A 24,016-nucleotide genomic window follows, 5' to 3' on the forward strand; every position below is an offset into this window, starting at 1 on the left:
ATTACTCTAAGGCATGCTTCCTGAGGTAAAATTTTGCTTCGCCCTTGGACTGGCTTAATCCTCAGTCCATCCTCGATCCAAGTTTCAAATTTCATTGCTTTCTGAGTTCGTTTGCTATGTTTTTTCTTCAATTTTGTGTTTTTTCTTCCTGACTACAGGTGGGAAATTTTCCTTGGATTGCAAGTTTTATTTTTCTTTTGTTTTAGTGTTGTAGGGAAATTTTAAGTCAATTACAAGTGCACTTTATGTAATTTTTAAACTTGTAACTTACTTTTTATTTCCCCCTTGTTGTTTCTTGTCTTTTAAGTCATTGTAGGAGCTTTTTTGACATATTACAAGTAAATTTAAAATTATAAGTTAAAAAGAACTTGTAATTTCTTTTAAAAGTTCCCACTTAAGTGATTTTAAGTTGTAATAGGGATTTTATTTCCTTATTACAAGTTTTCAAGTTACTTTTTAGTTGTAATAGGGATTTAATTTCCCTATTACATGTTTTTAGTCACTTCTAAAGGGAATTTTATTTCCCTATGGCAAGTTCTTTTTTTAGTTAAGTCCTTAAAACTTGTAAAGGGGATTTTATTTCCCTATTACAAGTTATTTTGACATGTCTTCTTGTTCTTTTCTCTCACAAACCCGATTTTTCCTTATGAGTTGAAAAGTAAAGCAAATTAAAACTTGTAAAGGGGATTTACAAACCCGATTTTATGTCTTTTGCTTACATTTTAAACTTGTTCTTTCTTCCGAAGAACCCGACTTGATTTTTCTCCAAGGAATTCAAATTTTGGAGGAATTGCAAACCGATTTTTGTGGAGGAATGCATTCAAGGAGGTGTGGTGATTCTTATCCCTTTTATGCTGGTTTATGTGCCACGTTTTGCCCATTTTGATAGGCGTTTTTGCTGGTTATGTGCCACGTTTTCCTCCTTTGGAGCCGTTTTTGCAGCATCGAGAAAGGCGTTTTGGTCTCCCTAACCTAGACGTTTTGTTTCCTTGCTTCACCATGTACCCTTGCTAGGCGTTTGGACTCAGTCTTCTTCCTTCTTGCATGCCGTTTTTGGTGATTATGGTTAAAATCCGAGTTTGACAAAAACGTGGCTAGGGTTTCAACATTTTCATTTTGCGTTTTATTTAAGGAGCTGATTATTTCTTCCAAAGTTATTCTATCTCTTTGGAGGGCATCTTGATCAAGCAAGGTATATTTTGTTTTCAGTTTTATCTTTATTTTATTTTTGTTGTTTTGAAATTCGTTGATTGATCATGATTGATGTTTGTGTTGTTCTTTTTCATTTCAGGTTTGAGAGAGATCTTCCCATGTAATTTAAGGGTTGCTTTGTTCCCTCTTTACTTGCATTTTGGGTTTTTAAAATTCGATTGCAAGTAAGATGAAAAAGTGAGTTTTTCCCCTTTGGTTGAAAAGACTTCATCATCTTTTGCCAAAAGTTCAAGTTTCAAAGTTGTTAAAAGCTTGTCTTTCCAATTTCGGGTTTTAAAAAATGTGATTACAAGTGAAGGTTTTTCCCATTCTCTTGAGGTTAAAATAGAGATGATCTTCCAAAATTCTTTTCTTATTCATCCGCATTCATTACCCTTGTTCACACATTCCATTCTCATTATCTTTTCTATGCCAAAATTCCATTTTTCACACATCCTTCCATTTTTCTTATTGCAAGTATACTTGCATTCGGGTTTTAAAAACTCGATTGCGAATATGTCCTACCCCACTTGCATACTTGTAACATGTCTCCCAAGATCCGAAATTGACCAAAAGCCAAGTTCCAAGTGTTCCTATTTATTCACCATTTTCCTCTCAAGAGGGATAGAGTTTTTTCCATTGAAAAGAAGAAATATGTTTCATTCGGCTGATCTTGATGTTGCTTTGACACTTCTAGTTCTTCATCGCAGCATGCTAGGCTCTTGTTCAATGACTGATTTACCATCTTCCTCTTCTCAAAAGAAGATGAAATACAAAAATGATAAGTACCAAAATGAGATCTCTCCATCTCAAGTTTCCACTCCCATTGAGCACATCAAAGATACAGAAATAGGGCATGTTGACATGTTAGAGTTCGTTAAACAGGTGGAGGATCCCAAGGATAGCAATATGCAGCGCCTGTTGGACAACCACATTCACCATGCTTCTTCCTTTCCAGTGGCTGCCCTAGAACCTGAGTTCGTTCTTGCTTGTGCCAATCATTTTGACAAAGAAACAAGAACTATTAGGAATGATGATGGGGAAGTGATAATCCGGCTTGATGTGGATACTATTGAGAAGGTTTTTAGAATACCACCAACACCTGTTTACATAGAGATCTCCAAAGATAGTGCAACTGAGTATTATGCTTCGAGAGAAAAAGATTGCAAACGCCATATCAATAGATGGATTAGTGAGCCACGAGCTGCTTTTACAAGATGGGCAAAGTTGTACCGTAGTGATTTCAAGTGGGAAATCGGAGACACAATCACTCTTCTCAGCAGGATGATGGGTTTAGAACATTCTAATGTTTTTGAACCATGGATGTATAAGTTCATCATGCTCATAAGGCAGTCTCAACACATCTCTTGGGGTGAAATCATCAATGATACCCTTTGTGAACAACTTGCAACAGTTTCTGTTACCTATTTTTCGCTTCTAGCTGAAAAATAGGTTAAGATATGCTTGTTTTTACAAAATGAAACAAGTGTGTACTACTTCTGCTATTTTGGTGTTCCAACTACACTAAAAAAATGAACTAAAGATTGTATTTTTTAAATACTTCTAGTTTGTAACTGCAAAAGAGAGAGACATCTCATCAAAAAGAGAAGTATTTTTATTAATATTTAAACATGCGTCCCACACAAAGAGCCGTGAGACTAGCTACATGCATCAGGTGCAGAAAGGAAATACACAAACATGTATACATAAGTACAAAAAATGAACAGAGCATGTTGAGAATGGAACCAGTCATTGCTTGAATGATTGGAACGGTTGGAGTAGACTCGATGTTGCCTTTGTCTTGCTGCTTCATCCTCGTCTGTATCTGCTTTCCTTCTGGTATCTGCAAAAGAGTTAAAATATGCAATGCGTTAGAACATTTCGTTCTAAGCAATGGTTGACTACATTCTTAACATGTGTACTAATGCATGCATATATATATAATCCCCACATGCATCAGATGCATATAATTAGCATCACAGAGGGGTCTCAGAAAAGCAAATATCAGAAATCAAGAGAAATCATCATACATATGCATATTATTGCTAACATGTTTGCTTCATGTGCAGGATTAGGAAAGGAACAGCTTGCTGGTCATAAGCTTCACAAATATGTGGGGGTAAATGAGGCTCCCACAAGGGTTGAGCCCAGCTCATATGAACCACAATAGCGTGGTCTCATTCAATTAAGTTATATCAGAACTGATGATAGAGAAAGAGTAACAAAACACAAGTATGCGATCACATGATCAGCCAATAAGCATGATAAGGCTGCCCTTTCTAAAGGACGTGGACAAGGTATTTATGCATGCTAATGAGATATGCAATGCATACATAAAGTTGTACACTAAGTATAGAAAATGCAACATTCAATCTTTCAGACTCAGTGGGCAGCAAATAGTAAGGAACACAATGCATTTTCAGAATCATAACGAAGACAATTTCTAACACAATGCAGGATACCATTAAACACAGTTATAGAAGGGATGCATATAATCAAAGATACAATCACAGTGATCAATTTTCAAAGGCATGCAATCATATTTCAGAAAATGATACAGACAAGAATCAAAATCAGTATGGACAACAATCATTCACGGCACATGTCACATGTCTTAGAAGATGTATGCAAGGATGTACACATGTCAGAGTAATCTCCATTATGCAGTGAATAGAGCAGAGTAGTGTAGCACAACATGATGACAATGCTTTCACACATGAGGAGTGTTGTCATGCCTTCAAAGGAATGAATATTTTAGTAAAACATAGTGGAGATTATACTGTCAGAAGTCTGGCAAATACTACAATGCGCAAGGTCAGATTTTTTTTATAAACCGCAAGTGCATAGTCATAGTCAGTTTACAATCGTGAAAAGAATGCCTTGCAATATAAGTAACAGAAAGGAACATCTCAGCCATCACATAACATTATGGCTATCATGAAAGCATCACAAGGAAGTGTACATTTTTCTAATCTCATGTTAAAGACTTCAGGATGCAGAAGAACAGTAAATGAGCAAGTTGCTGTTATATTCAAAGCAAAAGTAGCAGCAGCAATCAAAGTATGGTAGTAAGAAATAATGCTTTCATCTTTCAAGCTACGGGAGGTAGGGATACATATCCATGGTGGCATTCTCATGCTTATAATTTTCTAATGCCTCATAGGTATCAAACAGTAAGCTTTGTTTCACCTATGCATCTATGTGTAAAAATGCGGAGAAGAAGTGCGTCGCTTCCAGTTATGACAGTGAGCTGTTGATGTTCACAAAAGGAAATACATAATCTGCTCACAGCTAAGTAGATGTCACATGAAATGAATGAGTTGTTCAAAGTGCATCTCTATTTGATTATTTGCAACTACATATCTTCCATGACAGCAAGTGCACGGATCTTCAAACAACATTAACATGTTTTTTCCAAGGAGTATAAGAGAAGATGCATGCGAAGAGCATGAACAAAATGTGCAAATATTTACAAATGATCATTAAAAGGACATTTTTTTATTGAGCCCGAAAATTTTATGATAAATTGGAAGGGGCATTATTGATAAGATATTTCAACAATTTCAAGACAGCTACATCCTTGCAAATAATATTCAGATTCAAGAGTATTTTGTGCAACAAAGGTACCGAATATCTCAGTTATCTGTGAACACTAGCAAAAGCCAGGATAATACATTTCTCAGGCATTGGCAGCCCTAAACAGCGATAGAGAGCCTCGAAATATGCAGCAGACCATGGGAGAAGTGCAGAATCGTGTATAATCCAGAATGGCCCTCTACGTATGATGACATTCACAGTTCAAAGACAATGATTAAGAGGAGGAAAGGGTTTATGAGTTCATAAGCTTAGAGACATTTTCTTCGGTTCGAATTTAACATGCAGAGAAACCAGAAGGACATAGTGAACAACATTATTACCCACGTTTTCATCAGAAGGTTCAAAACCAAATTATTATTGGAGGAGGTGCATACCTGAAGCGGCCATTAGCGGAATGGAAATTTGCAAGGTTTTTTCCAAAATGCTCTTTCTAACCCTTAGAATGTGGAGATGCTTCATGGCGGCCTGCTACTACCTTCAATTTTTCTATAAGACCCAAAGTTCACGCCCAACACACACATAATTGACAAAAGGATACAAGAACAGTCAAAAATCATGACCTTGCAGGCCCAGATTTGACTTCAAATCATAAAAATGAAGGTCGATTCTCAAAATTTAGCAATAAGAGCAGCTTCTCGCACAATTTATGCAAAAATCCTAGTGGAGTGCGTTCAGAAAACGCCTAAGATAGGTGCAGGTGCGACCTCCAAACCCTAGCGACGCCCAACAGAGCTTCCAAGTGAAGCTTCCAACGAAGATGAAAATATCGAATGCAAAATGAGGAGTGAAATGAAGAGTTTTAGGGTTATATTTTCCCTAAAAATATCCATCGATGACTTAGGCATTTTTTTTGCCTTTCATTTTCATTCTTTTTTTTTCTGTTCTCATCTATTTCCCCGTGGAATGATGGTGTGCCTTGAGAGGTTTTTATGATGTAAGAAAGACTTATTAAGTGACATTTTTTATCACTAAATAAAAATTAGCATGTAAAATTATTTAATAAGGTGACAAAAATAAGTAAATCACTTATTAAATATTTTTCATAGGTTTTTTTTATCTAAATAATAAAATTATTTATCAAAGTGATTTAATTATTTTTGTCACTTTATTAAATAACTTGATTATTTAGATTTAGAAGATCTGACTTTAGATGTAAAAATATGATAGAAATGTTTATTAAAGTGAAATTAATTTATCACTTTTTAAATATTTTTATGTCTTGACTTTATTGTACAAATGAACAAGTGAATATTTGATAAAGTGTTAATAAAAGAAATATCACTTTATTAGATATTTATTGCATTTATTAGAAGTCAAGAGGATATTTTTGCATTAATAAGGCTTGCAGGCCTTTTTAGAGATATTTTAAGGGGTCATAAATGCATAATTAAGAGCTTTTATGGTAAGGGTTGATGAGGCTTGACTTTTGGATCAAGCCCATCCCCTTGTAGACATGTTTAGACCCCCCAAAAATAGGCTTTTTTAGTCTGCTCGACCCAAAAAAGGAGAAGGTGGAGTCCTTTTGACTACCTTTTGTAAAAGCATATATACTGCAGGTCTATCTTATTTCAAGGGTTCTTATTTCATTCATCTTTTTAGCAGACTGTAATTTCTGAGTTCTCTTTGCAGGAAGGAAGGTCTTTGTAACACATTTTCAGGAATAACAGAGTATTGTAATAACTTTGAGCAGTGAAAAGCAGTCCATGCCTTCCCATATTCTTTTGTCATTATGAGTACTTGGTGTTTATGCAGGTTTTTGTGATAGTCTTGTCCTTTAAACTGTATTTTCATGAGGGTACCTTATGCAAAAGCATAATTATTTGCAGGTTATAAGTTGTGAGTGAAATAACAGTCTTAGGTTGTGAGAAGTGTTTTTCTCTTCTAAGGACTATGATTTCAACCTTCTTATAAATTATTTATGCAAGGGTTATGATCAACTGGGTTGTGTATGTGAGTATTGTTACTGTCATATTGTTTATTATGTGTTGTTCTTTTTCAAGATATTCAGTTTGGTGCATCACCTATTAGACAGTAGGTTCATTTTTATGTTATTCTTCTTTTTTCTCAACAAAATCATCAAGGTAGTCAGAATTAGGTGATAGCCAGTTAAGAACCATCTTTCTCTGGAGGTTCACTCCAAGTTTTAGGCAACCCACAGGCCTAGGAGGGTTCCCATGTATCACAAGCCTACTGAGTTGATAGCTTAGCAAACAGGGGTGCAGGTTCAAGTGATAACAGTTCCTTCCACCATGACGTTCTACATGAACTCATATTTGGTGTATATACCAGCATCACTCCGACAATTCCCTGGTCTTTCTACCAAGGGTGATCGCTCGCTTATACCGGTGTGGGATTACTATGACCAATTGCCTTTGAGACCTAGTAGATTGCACTTCAGGAGGGTCCAAGATGCCTTCTTTGGTCATTATATGTGCCTATTTGATAAGACATTGAAAAACAAGAGAGTATCAAATGTTGCCTAGGAGAAGGTGAATGAATATGGCTGCCTATTCCTTCAATTCCCAACTTTCACTTACATGAGAGTTTAATGTTATAGCGGCCAACCATATATGCTTCCTAGATATCCAATTGATAAGATCATTCTTATGGAGTTGGGAAGACAGATCATGGCTAATCATGCACATCAATCTGTTAAGCATAAGGTTGGAATGGGAATCTTTACAAATAACCCAATAAAAATTGGCCATTATTCCCTCATTACATCCACCAAAGCCAAGGCCATGGAGATCGAAATGCAGGAAATAAAACTCAAGAGGTTCAAGCCAAGAATAGATTTTGATTACCAAGGCATGAAGGAGAAGATCAAAAAGTCCTTCACGCATGTGCATCGGATAGAAGACATTTGGGTTGATCTCCGTACAAAAAAGGAGGTTCGTAAGATGGATTATTGCAGACTCACTCTTGAGCAGATTATTGACGTGAACTTGGTAAACATTCCAGAAGGAATGATTGATGATGGAAAGATACTTGATCCTGAATATGTTGAAAAGAGAGTTGATGAAGAACCACTTCCATCAATTCAATGGTCGCATAAGGAATGCACTTCCATTCTTGATAGATTTCAACCTATCTTAGCTAACACCAATACTTGGCTCAAGGGTAAAGATGTTAAATTCATCAAGATCATGGTTGGAAAAGAAGATGATTCCACAGGACTTGTCGGACTCAAGTCTGAAATCAAAGTAGACAACAAGGAAGGTGCATCATCTTCAAGTACAAGAATCAAGTTGAAGGTTAGTAGAGCAATGATACTTCCTCCTGAAGAAGTGACAGTTCGAGGGAAAGAAAAGCCTCAGCTTCATACTCATGTAATTGATGCTGAAGATCCAGAGGAAGAACTACAATTAGATAATGCTCCCGAGTCACCCATTTCGGAGTCACCTCATGAAGGTCCTCCGCAGATTCCTTTAGAATTACCTATGTCTTCTCTTGCTGCTAATGTGGATGCTTTTTCCACTGTTCATATTATTCCTGTTTTAGCGGGTGAATCTCCTCAAAGAGTAATTCCGATTTCAGATGCAGAGCCATCTCTTGATCATCCTCAAGGGAATTTGATGGATATCTTTGAGGATAATCCTTCATATGCTCAGTTGGTTGAAAATTTTGTACACTCAGGGGAAATATACAAAATTGTGGTTTCAACCACAACACACGAGTAAAAACTCTCCTAATTAAGGGAAGACTCCCCCTATCTAACTAAAACTGAAATAAAAAACAGGATGGGACAGCAGCCTTCCTTCTTTCTTCAAGAAAGACAATATCCTTTTCTCTTCACAGAAAAGGATAGCGATTGAAAATGAACAGCAGTAACTACTTTCAAGTGAAACGAGAGAAAGGAAATGAAGTTTCCTGAAAGCGCAAAGACTTCCATCACTTCCTTCGGGACGGGACAGCAATATCAAGCTCAAAGACTTGACTATTGGAAGTCCTATCTACCCTTTGCTATACTAAATTTTACAACGAATAAAAGACAACAGCTCAAAGACTGGAATAATTTATTCTTTTAACACAAATACAAGAACTAATGCAAGCTCAAAGACTTGCTACAATTTCTTATCAAACAATAATTTTTCTCAAGAATGGACGCAAGCTCAAAGACTTGCTGCTCCTTCTAGAGATTTTCCTATTTTAATTAATCTTCTTTACTTGCAGCTCAAAGACTTCAAATCAGATTGGACTAAGCTCCTTTAGAAACACTTGGCATAGAAGAAATAAAAGATTCAAACTCAAACATGTAGCTCAAAGACTCAAAACTTGAGTAATCCTTCTTTATTATTCTTCAAAAACTTTCAATCCACATACATAAGCTCAAAGACTTCTTGCTGTAAATTTGGCAGAGTTTTTGCTTGCTTTCCAAAAGATAAAGATTACAAAGGACCCTCTCTTCTATTTATAGGAGAGGAGCCTTGAGAAAAAGGTGGGAGGATCCTAACTAACTTGAGAAATTCCTTCAACCACCAAGACCTATTCAACAACTAATTATGACTTCATTAACTAACTTAGACTTATTCTAACTACAGTCCTAATCGGACACAACTTGTAGTTGCCTTACCAGTAATTACAAAAATGCAAGTGATGACAACTTGCCGAAAGGGAAACTACAATTCTGAAATTACAATTTTTAAAAATTTACAACAAGTGTTAAAAACACTTAAGTTGCCACTCTTGAAGACACGAACAAATCGAACTTCTGAATAACTTTCTGCAATTCATCAGGATCTGGTTCATGAGTGTTCATAGCCACCACCCTAGTTTTTACGATGACATCATGGCATTGGCATAGCGTGGAATTCCCTTTTTCCAATGCTGACTGGATTTCCTGCAACTCAGTTTGATACTTAATCAATATTTGAATGGAAGCGACTGAGAATTGCTCACTTCTCCATTCATCATGAATCTTGAGTTGCAGGTCTGCAAGAACTTCTTCCTCGGGCAGCAGCTCATCATTCTGATTTAAAATGTCGCAGGATGCCTTTTTGCAATGGGAGGTTACATCTTGAAAGACTGCTTCACGCAACTTTAAGGTTTCATCAATTTCTTCAATGAGTGATTTGAGAACAAGAGATTTGTTCTCCAGGAGTTCCTCATATTCAATGTACGTGACTCTGGAAGGAATCACGTCATGCACCTGAAGAACGCCCAATTGATATTGAGGCATCTTTCGCCAAGAAACTAAATTTCCCTCAACCTTCTCCAAATTTAGCTTGAAAGCACCCAAGATTTGATTCAACTTATCTTCAATGATCTCCAATTTAACCATCATTTCAAATACCTGTCTTATGACTTGTGAACATAAGTCATGCAGTTGATCAACCCAGGTGTCTAAGGCTTGAACCTTTTGGGCGGCTCTCTCGATACCTTGGATTGGTTCACTGACCCTTGAAGAAATAGGTACTTGGCCTTCTCCACTTGAAGGTTGAGTAATACTTTGGATAGCTGCCATGAGTCTTTGATTCTCTACTTCTAGTTGATCTTTCTTGGTCAACACCTCATCATATCGTTGTACCAATGTAGCCACTGTTTGTTGAGCATCGTGCTTGACAACCTCATGAGTTTTCTTACCCAGTTGAACTTTGATGATCCGATAATCAGTTGCTTGCATTTCTTCAACTGGTTTATCTGATATTGGTTCAGCAATCTCTGCCACTCTCATCCGGTTTTCATCAACGATCACCCTTGAAACTGTCTTTGCCCTCTTAACAGCTTTAGGTTTTGATTGTTTCAACTATTGGTAGTTGAAGGGATCAGCTGAGATCACCTGCTTCTTCCTCTTTGCAGTGAAGGAACTGAGCCATGGAGGTAAAGCCATTAACTCTGATTTTGGGATAGAGGGAGAAGCAGTTTCTGTTTGAATAACAGTGGTGACCTTGGGAGAAGTGTCCGTCTGGATAGCCACCATAGTCTGCTGAGTGACGACAGGATGTGATGAAGATGTCATGAACTCATCAAAACAGGTCATAGAAGTATCAATATCAGACACAGGTACATAGGAAGGATCTTCCGAAAAGATATTCAACAAATTTTCCTGAGGATGGCCTTGAGATGGTTCTGCTGCTGAAAGTGGGAGGACGTTCTGCGGAGATTCCGAAACTGAAGGGGCAGATTGAGAGCTCACATCTATCACAGGAGGAAACATGGGTACCTCAATAGGAAGTGAAGAAAGAGAATTATGTGGAGACTCTGTAGAAAGTGACTGAGGAGCATTATCAGATTGAGTTTCTTCCTCTGAAGCTTCAGGATCAATCACATGAATTTCCAACTGTGGCTTCTCCTTGCCTTGAACTGTTATTTCTTGAGGAGGAAGCACCATTGCACGACTGACTCGCAATTTAATCCTCGTACTAGAAGAGGATGCACCTTCTTTGTTGTCTAGTTGAATTTCAGACTTCCGCCCAAGAGGACCTATAGAATCATCTTCTTTCCCCACATTAATCTTAATGAGCTTGACACCATTATTCTTAAGCCAGATATTGGTATTGGCAAGAACTGACTGAAATCGATCCAAGATAGAAGTGCCTTCCTTGTGAGACCAGTGGATAGAAGGAAGCGGAGCCTCATCAACATTTTGATTGACAAACTTAGGATCAAGAGCGTTACCATCATCAATCATACCTTGTGGCATGTTCGCGAGGTTTAGATCCACAATCTGTTCTACAGTGAGTCGGCAGTAATCCATCTTGCGAATCTCCTTTTCGGTACGAAGGTCAACCCAGATATCTTCTATCTGGTGTACATGGATGAAGGTCTTCTTGATCTTCTCTTTCATGCCTCGGTAATCGAAATCAGCTCTAGGTTTGAATCTTTTGAGTCTGATTTCCTGCAACTCAGTCTCCATAGCCCTGGCCTTGATTGAAGTCATTAGAGAATATTGACCAATCTTCAATGGGTTGTTGGAAGAAATACCCATGCCAACCTTGTGCTTAACTGACTGGTGTGTATGCACAGCCATGATTTGCCTTCCCAATTCCATGAGAATAATCTTATCTGTTGGGTACCGTGGGAGCATGTAAGGCTGCCCGCCATAACATCCAACTCTCATGTAGGTAAAAGTTGGAAATTGGAGAAACAAACAACCATATTCTTTCACCTTTTCCCATGCTTCATCTGAGACTCTTTTGTTCTTCAGGTTCTTGTCAAATTGACACAAATAATGACCAAAGAAAGCGTCCTGAACCCTTCTGAAATGAGACCTACTTGATCTTAGAGGCAACTGATCATAGTATTCCCAAATCGGTACAAGCATGTGGTCACCCTCGGTGGAAAGACTTGGGAAATGTCTAAGTGACGCAACAATATACACGAGATATGAATTCATGTAGAAGGTGAAGGTAGGGACGACTGCAAGTTGCTCACACAAAGCACTGATGATTTCACCCCAACAGATGTGCTGAGACTGCCTTACTAACATAATAAATTGGTACATCCAAGGTTCAAAAACATTGGAATGCTCCAATCCCATCATACGGCTAAGAAGAGTAATAGTATCACCGATCTCATTCTTGAAATCAAAACGATATAACTTTGCCCATCTGGTAAGCGCAGTGCGAGGTTCATGAATCCATTTGTTGATATGACGCTTACAGTCTTTCTCCCTTTTGGCAAAGTATTCAGCTGCACTTTGCTTGGAGATCTCTATATAAATGGTTTCAGAAGGTATTTTGAAAACCCTCTCTGTAGCTTCTGCATCCAGGCGAATGATCACTTCCCCATCATCATTTCTAATGACTCGTGACTCTTTGTCAAAATGATGAGCACATGCTAGAATAAATTCTGGTTCTAGGGCAGCAACTGGAAAGGATGCGGCATGATGGATATGGCTGTCCAGCAACCGTTGCATATCCCCCTCCTTCGGATCTTCAATCCTTTGTATGAATTCGGACATGTCAACATGCCCTATCTCAGTATCCTTGATATGATCAAGGGAGGAGGAGATCTGTGACTGCGGAACTTCATTCTGGTATTTATCATACCTGTATTTCATCTTTTTTGGAGTGGGAGATGATGATACATCTGTCATCTAGAAACAACCGGGAATGCTGCAATGTAAATCCAAGAGTATCAAGGCAATATCAAAGTCAGTATCTTTAGACATTTTCACTCCTCCAAATGAGAAAGTTCAACTTTCGTATTTTGGCTTTGTGAGAGGAGATATAAGAGGTGGAAAAATAAGCTTTTGACTTATTTCGGGTTTTGAAACATGTTTCGCAAGTACACAAGAGGGAAGTACAAACGTGCAATCGGATTTTAAATTCCGAATGCAATTATACTTGCGAAACACGAAGCATGATTAAATGGAAGGAGAATGAATTTTCAGTTTGGAAGTTGGGAAGAACACATTTGCAATTGGTTTTCTAAATCCAAATGCAAACTTATTTACAAACTGAAAATCGAAGGAATGGACGGAAAAAGGTATTGAGGCATGCGGGAAATGACGAGGATGATAAGTACGGATGAGGGAATTGGAAGTGGATAGGTAAAAATGAATTTCGGGAAGATCACTTGGAACTTTGTCATGCCAAAATGGGAAGGACTTTCAACTTGCAATCCGGATTTCAAAACCCGAAATTGGGAAGAACTTGATTTTTCCGTCATTGAAACTTGATTTTTGGACTAAAGAAGGTTAAGTCTTTGTCCAAAAAGGGAAGAACGCATCTTGAGGTAGAACTTTTCACACTTGCAAATTTCTTTGCAAATTGGGAAGATTGCAAATTGGGAAGAACATATTTGGAAGAACACATTTTTCTTGTTTTGAAACTTGATCTTTTGGATCAAAGAAGGTTAAGTCTTTGTCCAAAAAGGGAAGAACACATATTTTCCTCTTACTTGCAATCGGGTTTCTAAAACCCGAATGCAAGTAAAGAAGGAGAATTTTCAATGGGGAAGAACAACTTTTACTTTACAAATTTCTTTGTAAAATGGGGAATTTCCTCTCATAAACCCAATATGAACATGAACAAAACCAAAACTTAAACAAGGAAATTGCAAGGAAAGAAACAAGAAAGAAATACAAAAATAAAAATTACCTTGCAAAGATGAGGAGAGATCCAAGCTTGTAGAGTCAACCAAACATAGAAGATGAAACCCTTTAAATAGAATTTAAACAAAGGAAGAAACTTAGCCACGCATGGTGACCAAAGAAAAACCGATTCGCTATAAAAACGCCATGAAAAATGCCAAGGAAGTAGTTCAAAAATGATTTGATTCATCATTACATACAAGAGAAAGCAAAAATGATTTAGAATTGAAAGCATACCTTGAATGAAAAAGGTGGGAAACTTGCAAAAAACGTGACTGGTTTTTAGGGTGTTTTTGCAAATCGATTCCCCAAAATGCGCACAAAACGGTTTGAATGCAGCTTGAAATCCAACGCATTTATGATTAAATCAAAAACGCCTTAGGAAAGAGCAGATTCGAACCTCCAAACCGTGGCAAATGGCACAAATGCATGATTCAGAAAAAAAAACATTGAAGAAGACAAATGGCGAAAATCAGTTTGATAGATGCGTAGAACAAGGGTTTGAATCCTTCAAAGTTGCAGCAAATCCGCCTTTGGAAGGAATCCCTATCTTTCTTCCAAAAAATTCGAACCCAAATGAATTTGCAAAGGCATGGGAGAAATTTCGGGTTTTAGAAATGGAAATACAAGTTTTAAAAATGATCATATTTTTGCCTCTAAGGCAAATTTCGGGTTTTAGAAAAGGAAATACAAGTAAAATTACTTGTAATAGGGAAATAGAATTCCCTTTACAAGTGATTTTACTTTAAACATGTAAAGGGATTTTAAAATCCCATTTACAAGTTCTATTTAAAAATAAAAAATAACTTTAAGTCATAAAAACATGTAAAGGGGTTTTAAAAACCCATTTACAAGTTTTACAAAACACTTAAGTCATTCTACTAGTAAAGGGGGTTTTAAAACCCTTTTTACCAGTTTCCAAAAACTTGTAATTGGAGAAAAATTCCCCTACAAGACCAAAAACTTCAAGGGGGTTTTGAAAAACAAATTACCAGTTACTGGTAATTATCGAAAAATTCACCTACATTGAAGCAAAAACATAGCAAACGGACTTGAAACACGACGAAATTCGAAACGTAGCTTGGGGATGGATCAACAATCGATCCAGTCTAAGGATGGGACGAATTTCTACCTCGGGAAGTGTGCCATAGAGTAAATTTTTTCATTTTTTAATAAAAATTTCCATGTGATAGTCCAATTTTTGAAATAAAAAATTGAGGACAACATGCTCCTTTGTCAGAGATTGATACTTCTGCTTCTAGTTTTAATGAGTTCATGATGCAGTCATCATGACCTTTGATTAATGAGCAGTCTATAGTTGCTGTTCAAACAATAACTTCTCCCAGGATGACGACTGTTGTTCAAACAGAAACTGCTTCTCCCTCACTTTCAGCCGTTGCTCAAGGAGAACTGATGACTTTACCTCCATTGCTTAGTTCTTTTACACCTAAAAGAAAGAATCAAGAAATCTCTCCTGACATCTTTGATTTCTAGCATCTAAAGCAATCAAAACCCAAGGTTGCCAAAAGGGCTAAGATGATCTCGAGGGTAACAGTTGATAGTAACAGGATGAAGGTGGCTGAAATTGTTGAGCCAATTGTAGACAAGCCACATGAAGAGATGCAAGCTGCTGATTACAGGATCACAAGGGTGGAGTTGGGCAAACAAACGCATGAAGTAGTCAAACATGATGCTCAACATTTTGTAGCCTCATTGGTGCAGCGGTGTGATGAACTTCTAGCAAAGAAGGATAAGCTAGAAGAGGAAAATGTGCAACTTGTTGCAGCAATCCAAAAGATTACCAAGTCTTCAAGTGAAGGGTACAATCTTTCAACTTTCACAAGTACACAGGAACCAGTCCAAGGAGTTGAAAGAGCTGCTCAAAAGGTGCAAGCGTTAGACTCTTGGGTGGATCAGCTTCATGATCTGTGTGCGTTAGTGCTGAAAGACATATTCCAAATGATGGTTAAGTTGGAGACCATTGGAGAAAAGTTGAACTAGGCCTCCAAGACTTTCAAATAGAATCTGGAAAGGGTTGAAGGTAGCTTGACGATTTGGCACAAGATGCCTCAACAACAGTTGAGTGTTCTTCAGGAGAATGACATTATTCCTTCTAGGGTCATGTATCTAGAATGTGAAGAGCTCCTAGAGAACAAAGCCCTCGTTCTCAAATCCCTCATTGAAGATATTGATGATGCTATGAGATTGCGAGTTGAAGTATTCCAAGGTGTTGTTTCTCGCTGTGAGAAGGCCTCTTGCAATATCATGGATCAGAATGTGGAGTTGCTACCAGAAGAAGAAGTTCTCGCAGATCTACAGATGAAGATTCATAATGAGTGGAGGAGTGAACAATTTTCAGCTGCCTCAATTCAAGTTTTATTGAAGTATCAAATCTTCTTGCAGGAAATCCAATCCACTTTGGAGAAGAACAACTCTACGCTTCTTCAGTGCCATGATACCATTGTGAAGACCATGGTTGTTGCCAAGAACACCCATGAGCCGAATCCTGATGAGCTACGAACGGTTATCTAGAAGTTCGAAGGGTTCATGTCTAAACATGCTGCAACTTAAGTGTTTTTCAACACTTAGATGTATTTTCAGAGTTCTAATTTCCTTTTTCACATGTTTACTTGCAAAAGTATTTTTGTAAAATGCAAGTCATCACTTACACTTTTGTAATTACAAGTTGGCTAGTTACAAGTCGATTTAGGATAGGACTTTTAACTTTGAATAAGTCTTAGTTGTCGAATAAGTCATGATCGTTGAGAGAATCTCTCAAGTTAGTTGGGATCCTCCCACCTTTTTCTCAAGACTCCTCTCCTATAAATACTTGAGGGGGTCTATTGTAATTTTTTTCTTTGGAAAAGAAAGTAAGAAAACTCTGCTAAAATTTGCAGCAAGAAAGACTTTGGGCTTTTTATATGTAAATTGTAGTTGAAAGAAATAGAAGAAGATTGCTCAGGAATTGGGACTTTGTGCTAAATATCTTGAGTTTGTGTTCAAAATTATCTTTCTTGCTAGTATTTCTATAAGAGCTTAATCAAATTTGATTTGCAGACTTTGTGTTGCAAGTATTGGAGATTAATATCAATTAGAGTAGATATTCTATTGAGAGAAGCTGTAGGACTTTGTGTCTACACTTGTTCTTGAGAGAAAGTAGAAGTAGATTTGGTGATAAGAAATAGTTGGGAGACTTTGAGCTCACACTAGTTCTTGTTGTTTTATGTAGAGAAGAATAAGATATTTCAGACTTTGTGCTGCCATACTTTGTTCTTGTTATCATTAATATAAAAAAAAGGGTAGATAGGATTTCACATATTCAAGACTTTGAGCTTGATATTGCTGTCCCGTCCCGAAGGAAGTGACGAAGGTCTTTGTGCTTTCAGGAAACTTCATTTCCTTTCTCTCACTTTGTTTTATAAATTGTTACTGCTGTTATTTTCAATCGCTATCACTTTTCTGTGAAGAGAAAAGGATATAGTTTTTCTTGAAAAAAGAAGAAAAAAAAACCGTTGTCTCATCTGTTTTAGTTTAGGAATAATTTATAGATAGGGGGAGCCTTCCCTTAATTAGGAGAGTATCATACTCACACGTTGTGGCTGAAACCACAATTTTGTACATTTCCCAGGTGTACAAAATTTTCAACCAACAAAAGATATAAAAAATAAAATAAAAATTAATCATACTTATTAATTTCAATGTTATGCATGTAAGTAGCATTAAAATGAAAATGAAAAAATAACCACATCATTCAAAATATCATAGGTCTATAAATTATGTTTAATGATTTAGGTTGAGTTAGTTCTTTTTCTTTTTGATCCTAAAAAATTTAGCACATGCTTTGCCATGGTTTCTTATTGTTAACGACCCATAAATGTCAGATTCCTCAAGGCATTGGATTGGGATTCTTTTGTGAAGGACCTAACAATTCTAAATAACCTTATATAATTCTTGGGAAAACTAGACACAATATTAGTAGTAAACAGTTCTGGCTCGCATATGGAGGGGTGTATGGAAAATCTGGTAATAAAGGGGAAGTAGTCTTTAAATTATGATGTAACATCAAAATGTCATCTACACATTCAAGTGATTCACTTTTTGATCCCAATAAATTTGATGCATAGCTGTCAAAATTTCTAATGAAAAATAATGCTACTTTTGTTGGATTGTGTAAATATATTTCCTACTAATTATAATTGTATAATCTCATTGTGCTATCTTATAGTGTGCTTTTTTATGTTGCAGGTATGGATTTTTTGTCACTTCAGTGATCACTTTTGTTGCTGGGTTCTTGAGTGCATTTTCACCAAATTATCTTGCTTTGGTTTGTACCCGTTGCTTTGTTGGCATTGGGTTAGGAGGTGGTCCTGTGCTTTCCTCATGGTTTTTAGAGTTTATCCCATCTGCCAACAGAGGATTCTGGATGGTCGTGTTTCAAGTATTTTGGACTATTGGGACAATAATAGAAGCTTCCTTAGCATGGGTAGGATAGTTTTCACTATTTTCTTGTTAATTTTTTCTCTTCAATTTTGAAACGATGGGACATCTATATAGAAAATCAAATTTACATTTTTAAGAGTTGGTTGTCTCTCTTTTTATTCACTTAAGAGTAGTTATCTACATCAATTTTTTTGTGTGTAATGAATTCGATCCCCTTAGAAATTTTTGTGTCTGTCATTTTTTTCTGTAATGAATCAGTCTCCCTTTGAATAATTTCTTATAGGTGATTCACAAAAAAGTACTCGGTATATGAAATTTCTTCCCCAAAATAGCAGTCGTAGATATCTATTCATAAGTGGTTAGGTACAAATTTCATTATTCTCTTGTAATGAAAAATTAAGTACATTGAGAAATTTTTAACTAGTTAATTTCAAGGGAAATCTTTGTGGTAGTGATTTGTGAAAATGTTTGATATGAAAACTGAATATGGCCCTTAAACTGACATTCCTCTAACCATAAAAGCTTCCGTTGACACTCTTGAGGAGTTGATCGATAGTATTTTCTGCCTTATGCAATAAAAAGATTGTAAGAGAACAATTTCAGACAAGAGAAATGTTGTAAGAACAAGATATATATGTTTTTTTGATATCGAACATGGTATTTGGTCCATTAGATCACTTAACTTGTTATATGCATCATTCCTTTAGTTAGGAACATTAGGCACTTATGGATCTTTAGGTATGGGAATGCTTATCTAGTTAGAATAATGTCCATAATAAGACTTTTTATGTAGAAGGGGATGCATCTATGTAAAGATTCTTTATCTCACCTCACTATCTATGAATACGTGCAAGATTTTTAACCGACTGTATATTTATTTTTAATTGAGAAGTTAGTGCACATCAGAGAAGATTTAGTAGCAACAAATGCCACATTACACTTTTTATTCACATAGCCATATATATAAATCAATATTATTTCATGAAATAATAAATCAAATTTTTGTTAATCAACTCCATTTCGCCTTTCTTAGCAAACAAATTTAGTGAGTACAATATCAAATTACAGCAATTCAATGCCATGTTAATCTAAGTTTACTTAACCATCTGTTTCATGACCATACAATGCATGTGAATAAAGTTGTATAGATATCGTTTTCATTATTTTAATGTTCTTTAGATTTGTGAAAAATGTTTGCAAGATGATTTATAAAACCTACAATTATCATGGCTTGCGGTAATTGTGGAGCCACTTCTCAGGTTTAGGGTACACTAGAGCACTTGCTAGATGCACTAGGAAACACAAATATCCATACCCACTCTCCAACAACACACATACTCTAGCAACATCACAATGCACTGAGTAGAGACAAACAATTCTGTAGCAAACTTGCATGAATCAAATCTTTTGTTGTTCCTACTATTGATGTGTGTATTTGACACTCTCATCTTAGATGAAAATTTCTCAACGAATTCATCTATAATGAAAGGAAATTGAATTTTGAGACAAAATTTAACAGCCCTGGGTCTTCAATTGCTAGGTGTTGATGTACATGATACTCAATTGTTTGTTGTGAAGCGGTTCCAACAAAGGGACTTACATACTGGAATCTGAAATGGAAGGTTGGATTTGTAAGGTAACAAGATTTATACATCCAAACCCTAAATAAGTGTTCCAAGATTTAAGATCTAATGATATCCCTTCATATTGAAATATTTTATAACATCTGTTTTTCTGTTTTGTTGGGGCTTTCCCTAAATTGAATATTTGATTATAAAAGAAAGGGAATAAAAACATTTGGAGGAAACTCATTAGAATTACTGAATGAATAAATAGACAGATGCCAAATTAACTATCCTTAGTTTAACTAGAAAAAATCATAATATCATAAAGGAAGTGCAAGCTTCAATGGATTTTAAAATAATAAAAGACATCAGCTATCTAAATTTTTGTGCAATTCAATGATGCATTTTATAATCAGAAAACAAAAAGTTCAAGTCTATCACACAACACAACTTACAGTCAGCAAATTGTTAGTGACTTGGACCAGACATCCATTCATATACTCATTCATTAGCATTCATAACGAAAATTCACCACTAAGAATAAACTATGAAGGAAATTTTGAACAATAAAGCTTATTGCAAAATCCTGCCAGTATCAACAATAAATTTTTTTGAGAAATACAATTAATGGCTCCTTTGTAGATGAAGGTGCGAAAAGTTAGATACAATCCAACGGTTAGGAATCATCCTTCACAGATGGTCAATGTTTACAAAAATGGAATATTTCATCATAAAAATTATCCACCATACAATTATGATAGACTCTTGTTCCAACATTTAGGATGTCATGCACCAAAGCTTCAAAATTCATGGGGTAGCTGGGTCTGGAAGTGAGGTTGGGATTAGGATCTTGCAGTAGTATCAACTTTTGCATTGCAGTCATGCAGCTACTTTGTCATCAGTTTCCACAATCATTTCTGTCATTTTCTGCTTCTCTCTGCCAGTGGTCCATTTATGCATTTAATCCCTTAATTATAGCATCCTTGTCAGCTTCTAGTATGACCATGCATCTGAAATTTTGAGTTCCAAATGAAGTTAAGCTTTGTACATACTTTATCATCCTCTACTGCCTACTGTTCGCATTTACTTTGAGCTTATCTTCATCTCAGTCAATCTGTTCATGGCTTTCAAATCAGATGTACCTATTGATCCAAATTTGCGAAAATAATCTTTTTGAAATTCTTTTGTTTTTCAGTTACATCTCTTGGAACTTCATTTGAATTATAAGATTGGTATGTTAGTTCCTGAAGTTTTTCCAGAGCTTCAAACTTGATATCTGTTACTTGAGGTCTAAGTTTTCCCATTTCTTCCAGGCATTCCTTGACTAAATGTTCTCCTATTTTTATCATTTCAATCTATCTTCTACGATGTGGGATTGATTGGGGATCTAGGATGTATATTTAGTCAAAATTTGATCTCTCATCTTCTCTATAGCTAGTGGCCTTAAGAGATCTTATTCATTTTTCTCTTGTTCTACCTTACAATCACTCAATTTATCTTTTTTGTCCTATAAGGTTTTGACATCTAGCCATGGACTGTAATGTTCCCCTTTGCTTAGCCAATAAATAAGATTATAATAAAAGCCTGTTTTATCCCATTGGTCAATGTTTATAAGAATAAAGGGAATAAAATATTAAATAAATTAAATTAATTATTCTTTAAGTAATAAGGTGCTTTGATTCATTACAGTGGTGTAAGAACCCTGCTGGTTCTAACTCTTCTATTGATGCAAATGCTATCTTGTTTTTGTAATTTCCAAGGTTTTGAATAATTTTAAGCAAAAAAAATAACAAGTGCGCTAGGCAAGAAATGCACATAAAACTGAATTGACAAGAAGTATAGAGCAACTGCAACTATATTAAGTATTAGGTAACTGCTACAATTGAAACTAATACATAAAACATACCCGAAGGTCCTCAAATTATTCAAATAAGAAAATTTTGGAACTTGCCAGCCAAGACTGAGAAATTGACCAAAATAGGTGTACAAATCTAGAATACAATTTCTCCAGGCTAGAAATGAGATGAAACCACCTGAATATGCTGGGCGTTGGGAATTGTGCAACCAAATTGCAAAATAGGAAGGCATTTGAGCCTCCCAGACAAAACGTTCCTTTTCTAGACCCCACGTGCCAAGCAAGAATTGTACGGCCAGCAATGGGAACTTGTATGACTGCTTATTGAAATGAAAGATGCTTCTAATTGGGGCAACTAAACCTGAATGCCCTTTCCTTATTTAAAAATCTGCAAATAACTGAAGAAAATAACCTCTGATGAAGCACAATAAGACTCCTGAATGAAGCCCTCTCAGTTGCAATAATTCAACTAATCTTTCATAACCTCAAAATCACAGAACCATGAAGAATTACCGTTCTTCAATAGCAAACCCTCTGAAACCCTTGTCTTAGAAAATCCACAGAGCAAAACCAAGCAATTTCAAATAATCAATAATGAATTGAGGTTGAATTGCTTTTTTCCCTTATAACTCCAAATGGCATGAATTCCAAGAAAGTACGCCCATTTGCCTTTTAAAATACATTAAATGTATTTTAGTTACTTTACATAGTTATAAAATGAATTTGGGCGAACTTTTCACTTTATGATTTTATAATATCCATATAAGTTAATTTAATAATTTAACCACTAAAATATTAATATCTCCCTCAATATTCAATCTTTTCACTAGCCGTCTGAAGCTGGGGTCAACACTGTATAACCCCCATGTGTCCAGGTGACTAAAAATAGCTTCACTGCCAGATTGACTTACTATAAATAGTAAGTCCCTCAACTAAGCTCCAACACTGATATACAAAGGCTTGGAACTGAACCTGAGACTGAACTGAAGACATGGCGTGACAACAATCTCCATTAACTACCACTGAGACTCTTTATACAAACATATTAGCCTACGAGAGTCCAAGTAACAGGCTAATCCCTCAAACTTTGATGCTCACGAAAATGGGGACATTATAGGTGGGCCCATCAAAATAAAACTCCTTTCCTAGGCGGCTTTATAAGACTCGTAATTTAATTATTTCCTTACCATGTTTTCCATTGGTGGGGTCGATTCAATCTTTTGAATTAGTTTATGCACTCTAAGCCGATTAAAATATTTTCTCCATGTAGCGCTTAAGGTTAAGTGATTTAATTAATTAAATGGATGCCAAAAATGAAACTTAGCGTGAACGAAGGAGTTAATATTGGATCGCGCAATTTCTGGTTGAAGGATGGATGGTAATAGGGAATTTGACGGCAGTAAGAAATTCATTCCGGATCGATTGTTTTTGAAGAGCTAGATTTTTATCCTGCATTTACCAGACATTCTACTGGGGACGAAAACCCTCAGTGGATAATGATTTGGACGGAAACCCAAGTCATTGAAGGTCGGAATCCATACACGGTTTCAAATTGCATATAAAGAAGCATTTACAATTTATTTGGTTGCAAATTCAAGCTGAGATTAGGCGGCTAGGGTTTGCTGAGCAGAATTCAGAGTCTGATTATTATTTCAGACGATTTGATTGCATTCATTGTTGGTGTCCGGCCCAGTAGCAAATCCAATATTTCCCAATAGTACATTATTTCCAGCGATTCATGATCTGCAGTTGGCATGGGAATTGTAGAAGCAAATACAGTTTGTGAATTCCTGAGATCAGCACCATACTGAAAGGGTGATCTGGGAAGAAGTTAGAATCGACCACAAAGTCTCATCATTAGGGTGGGTGCAGCATACTGGGGAATCAGTCCCAGCATTAATAAGGCATCAAACCATAGTATTCTATTAATTCTTCGTCAATAATTTCACCCAACTGGAGTAGTAGATTGATGCATTGTAATAAGGACGCCTCCAGCATCCATAACAATGATTTGTGGATCCAACACAAGTCGATAATTCTGTAGCAGATTGGAGCATTTCCTATTGTAATTCAGTAATTATTTCTTTCAATAAACTTCATCTGGGCGGCATTAATCTCCGGGTATGTTTCCTAATAATCTGCTGATGCAATTCACTGTATGAGGTTAAATAATTGTTGACTGTGAAAAAACCAGAATGCTGATTTCATATCAAATTCCTTTATCATTATTAATTTGGATTCAAATTTTGGATTCGAGTTCCATTTATCAGCTTAAATTGCCCAGCAAGACATCATTCCTACTTTTTAACACTTAAAAAATCCAAAATAGAA

At 36.2% G+C, this 24,016-nt stretch overlaps 1 protein-coding gene across 1 annotated transcript in view; it reads left to right on the top strand.

The window, feature by feature from the left end:
- LOC131033864 (organic cation/carnitine transporter 7) overlaps positions 1–24,016 on the top strand; it is a 168,161-nt gene that overhangs the window by 118,730 nt on the left and 25,415 nt on the right. The window contains exon 4 of the mRNA XM_057965157.2: positions 18,071–18,308. Coding sequence (XP_057821140.1) covers positions 18,071–18,308 — 238 coding nt within the window. The remainder of the gene's footprint in view (positions 1–18,070; positions 18,309–24,016) is intronic.

This window comes from Cryptomeria japonica, chromosome 2 (genome assembly GCF_030272615.1).
Source record: "Cryptomeria japonica chromosome 2, Sugi_1.0, whole genome shotgun sequence".
Taxonomy (NCBI): domain Eukaryota; kingdom Viridiplantae; phylum Streptophyta; class Pinopsida; order Cupressales; family Cupressaceae; genus Cryptomeria; species Cryptomeria japonica.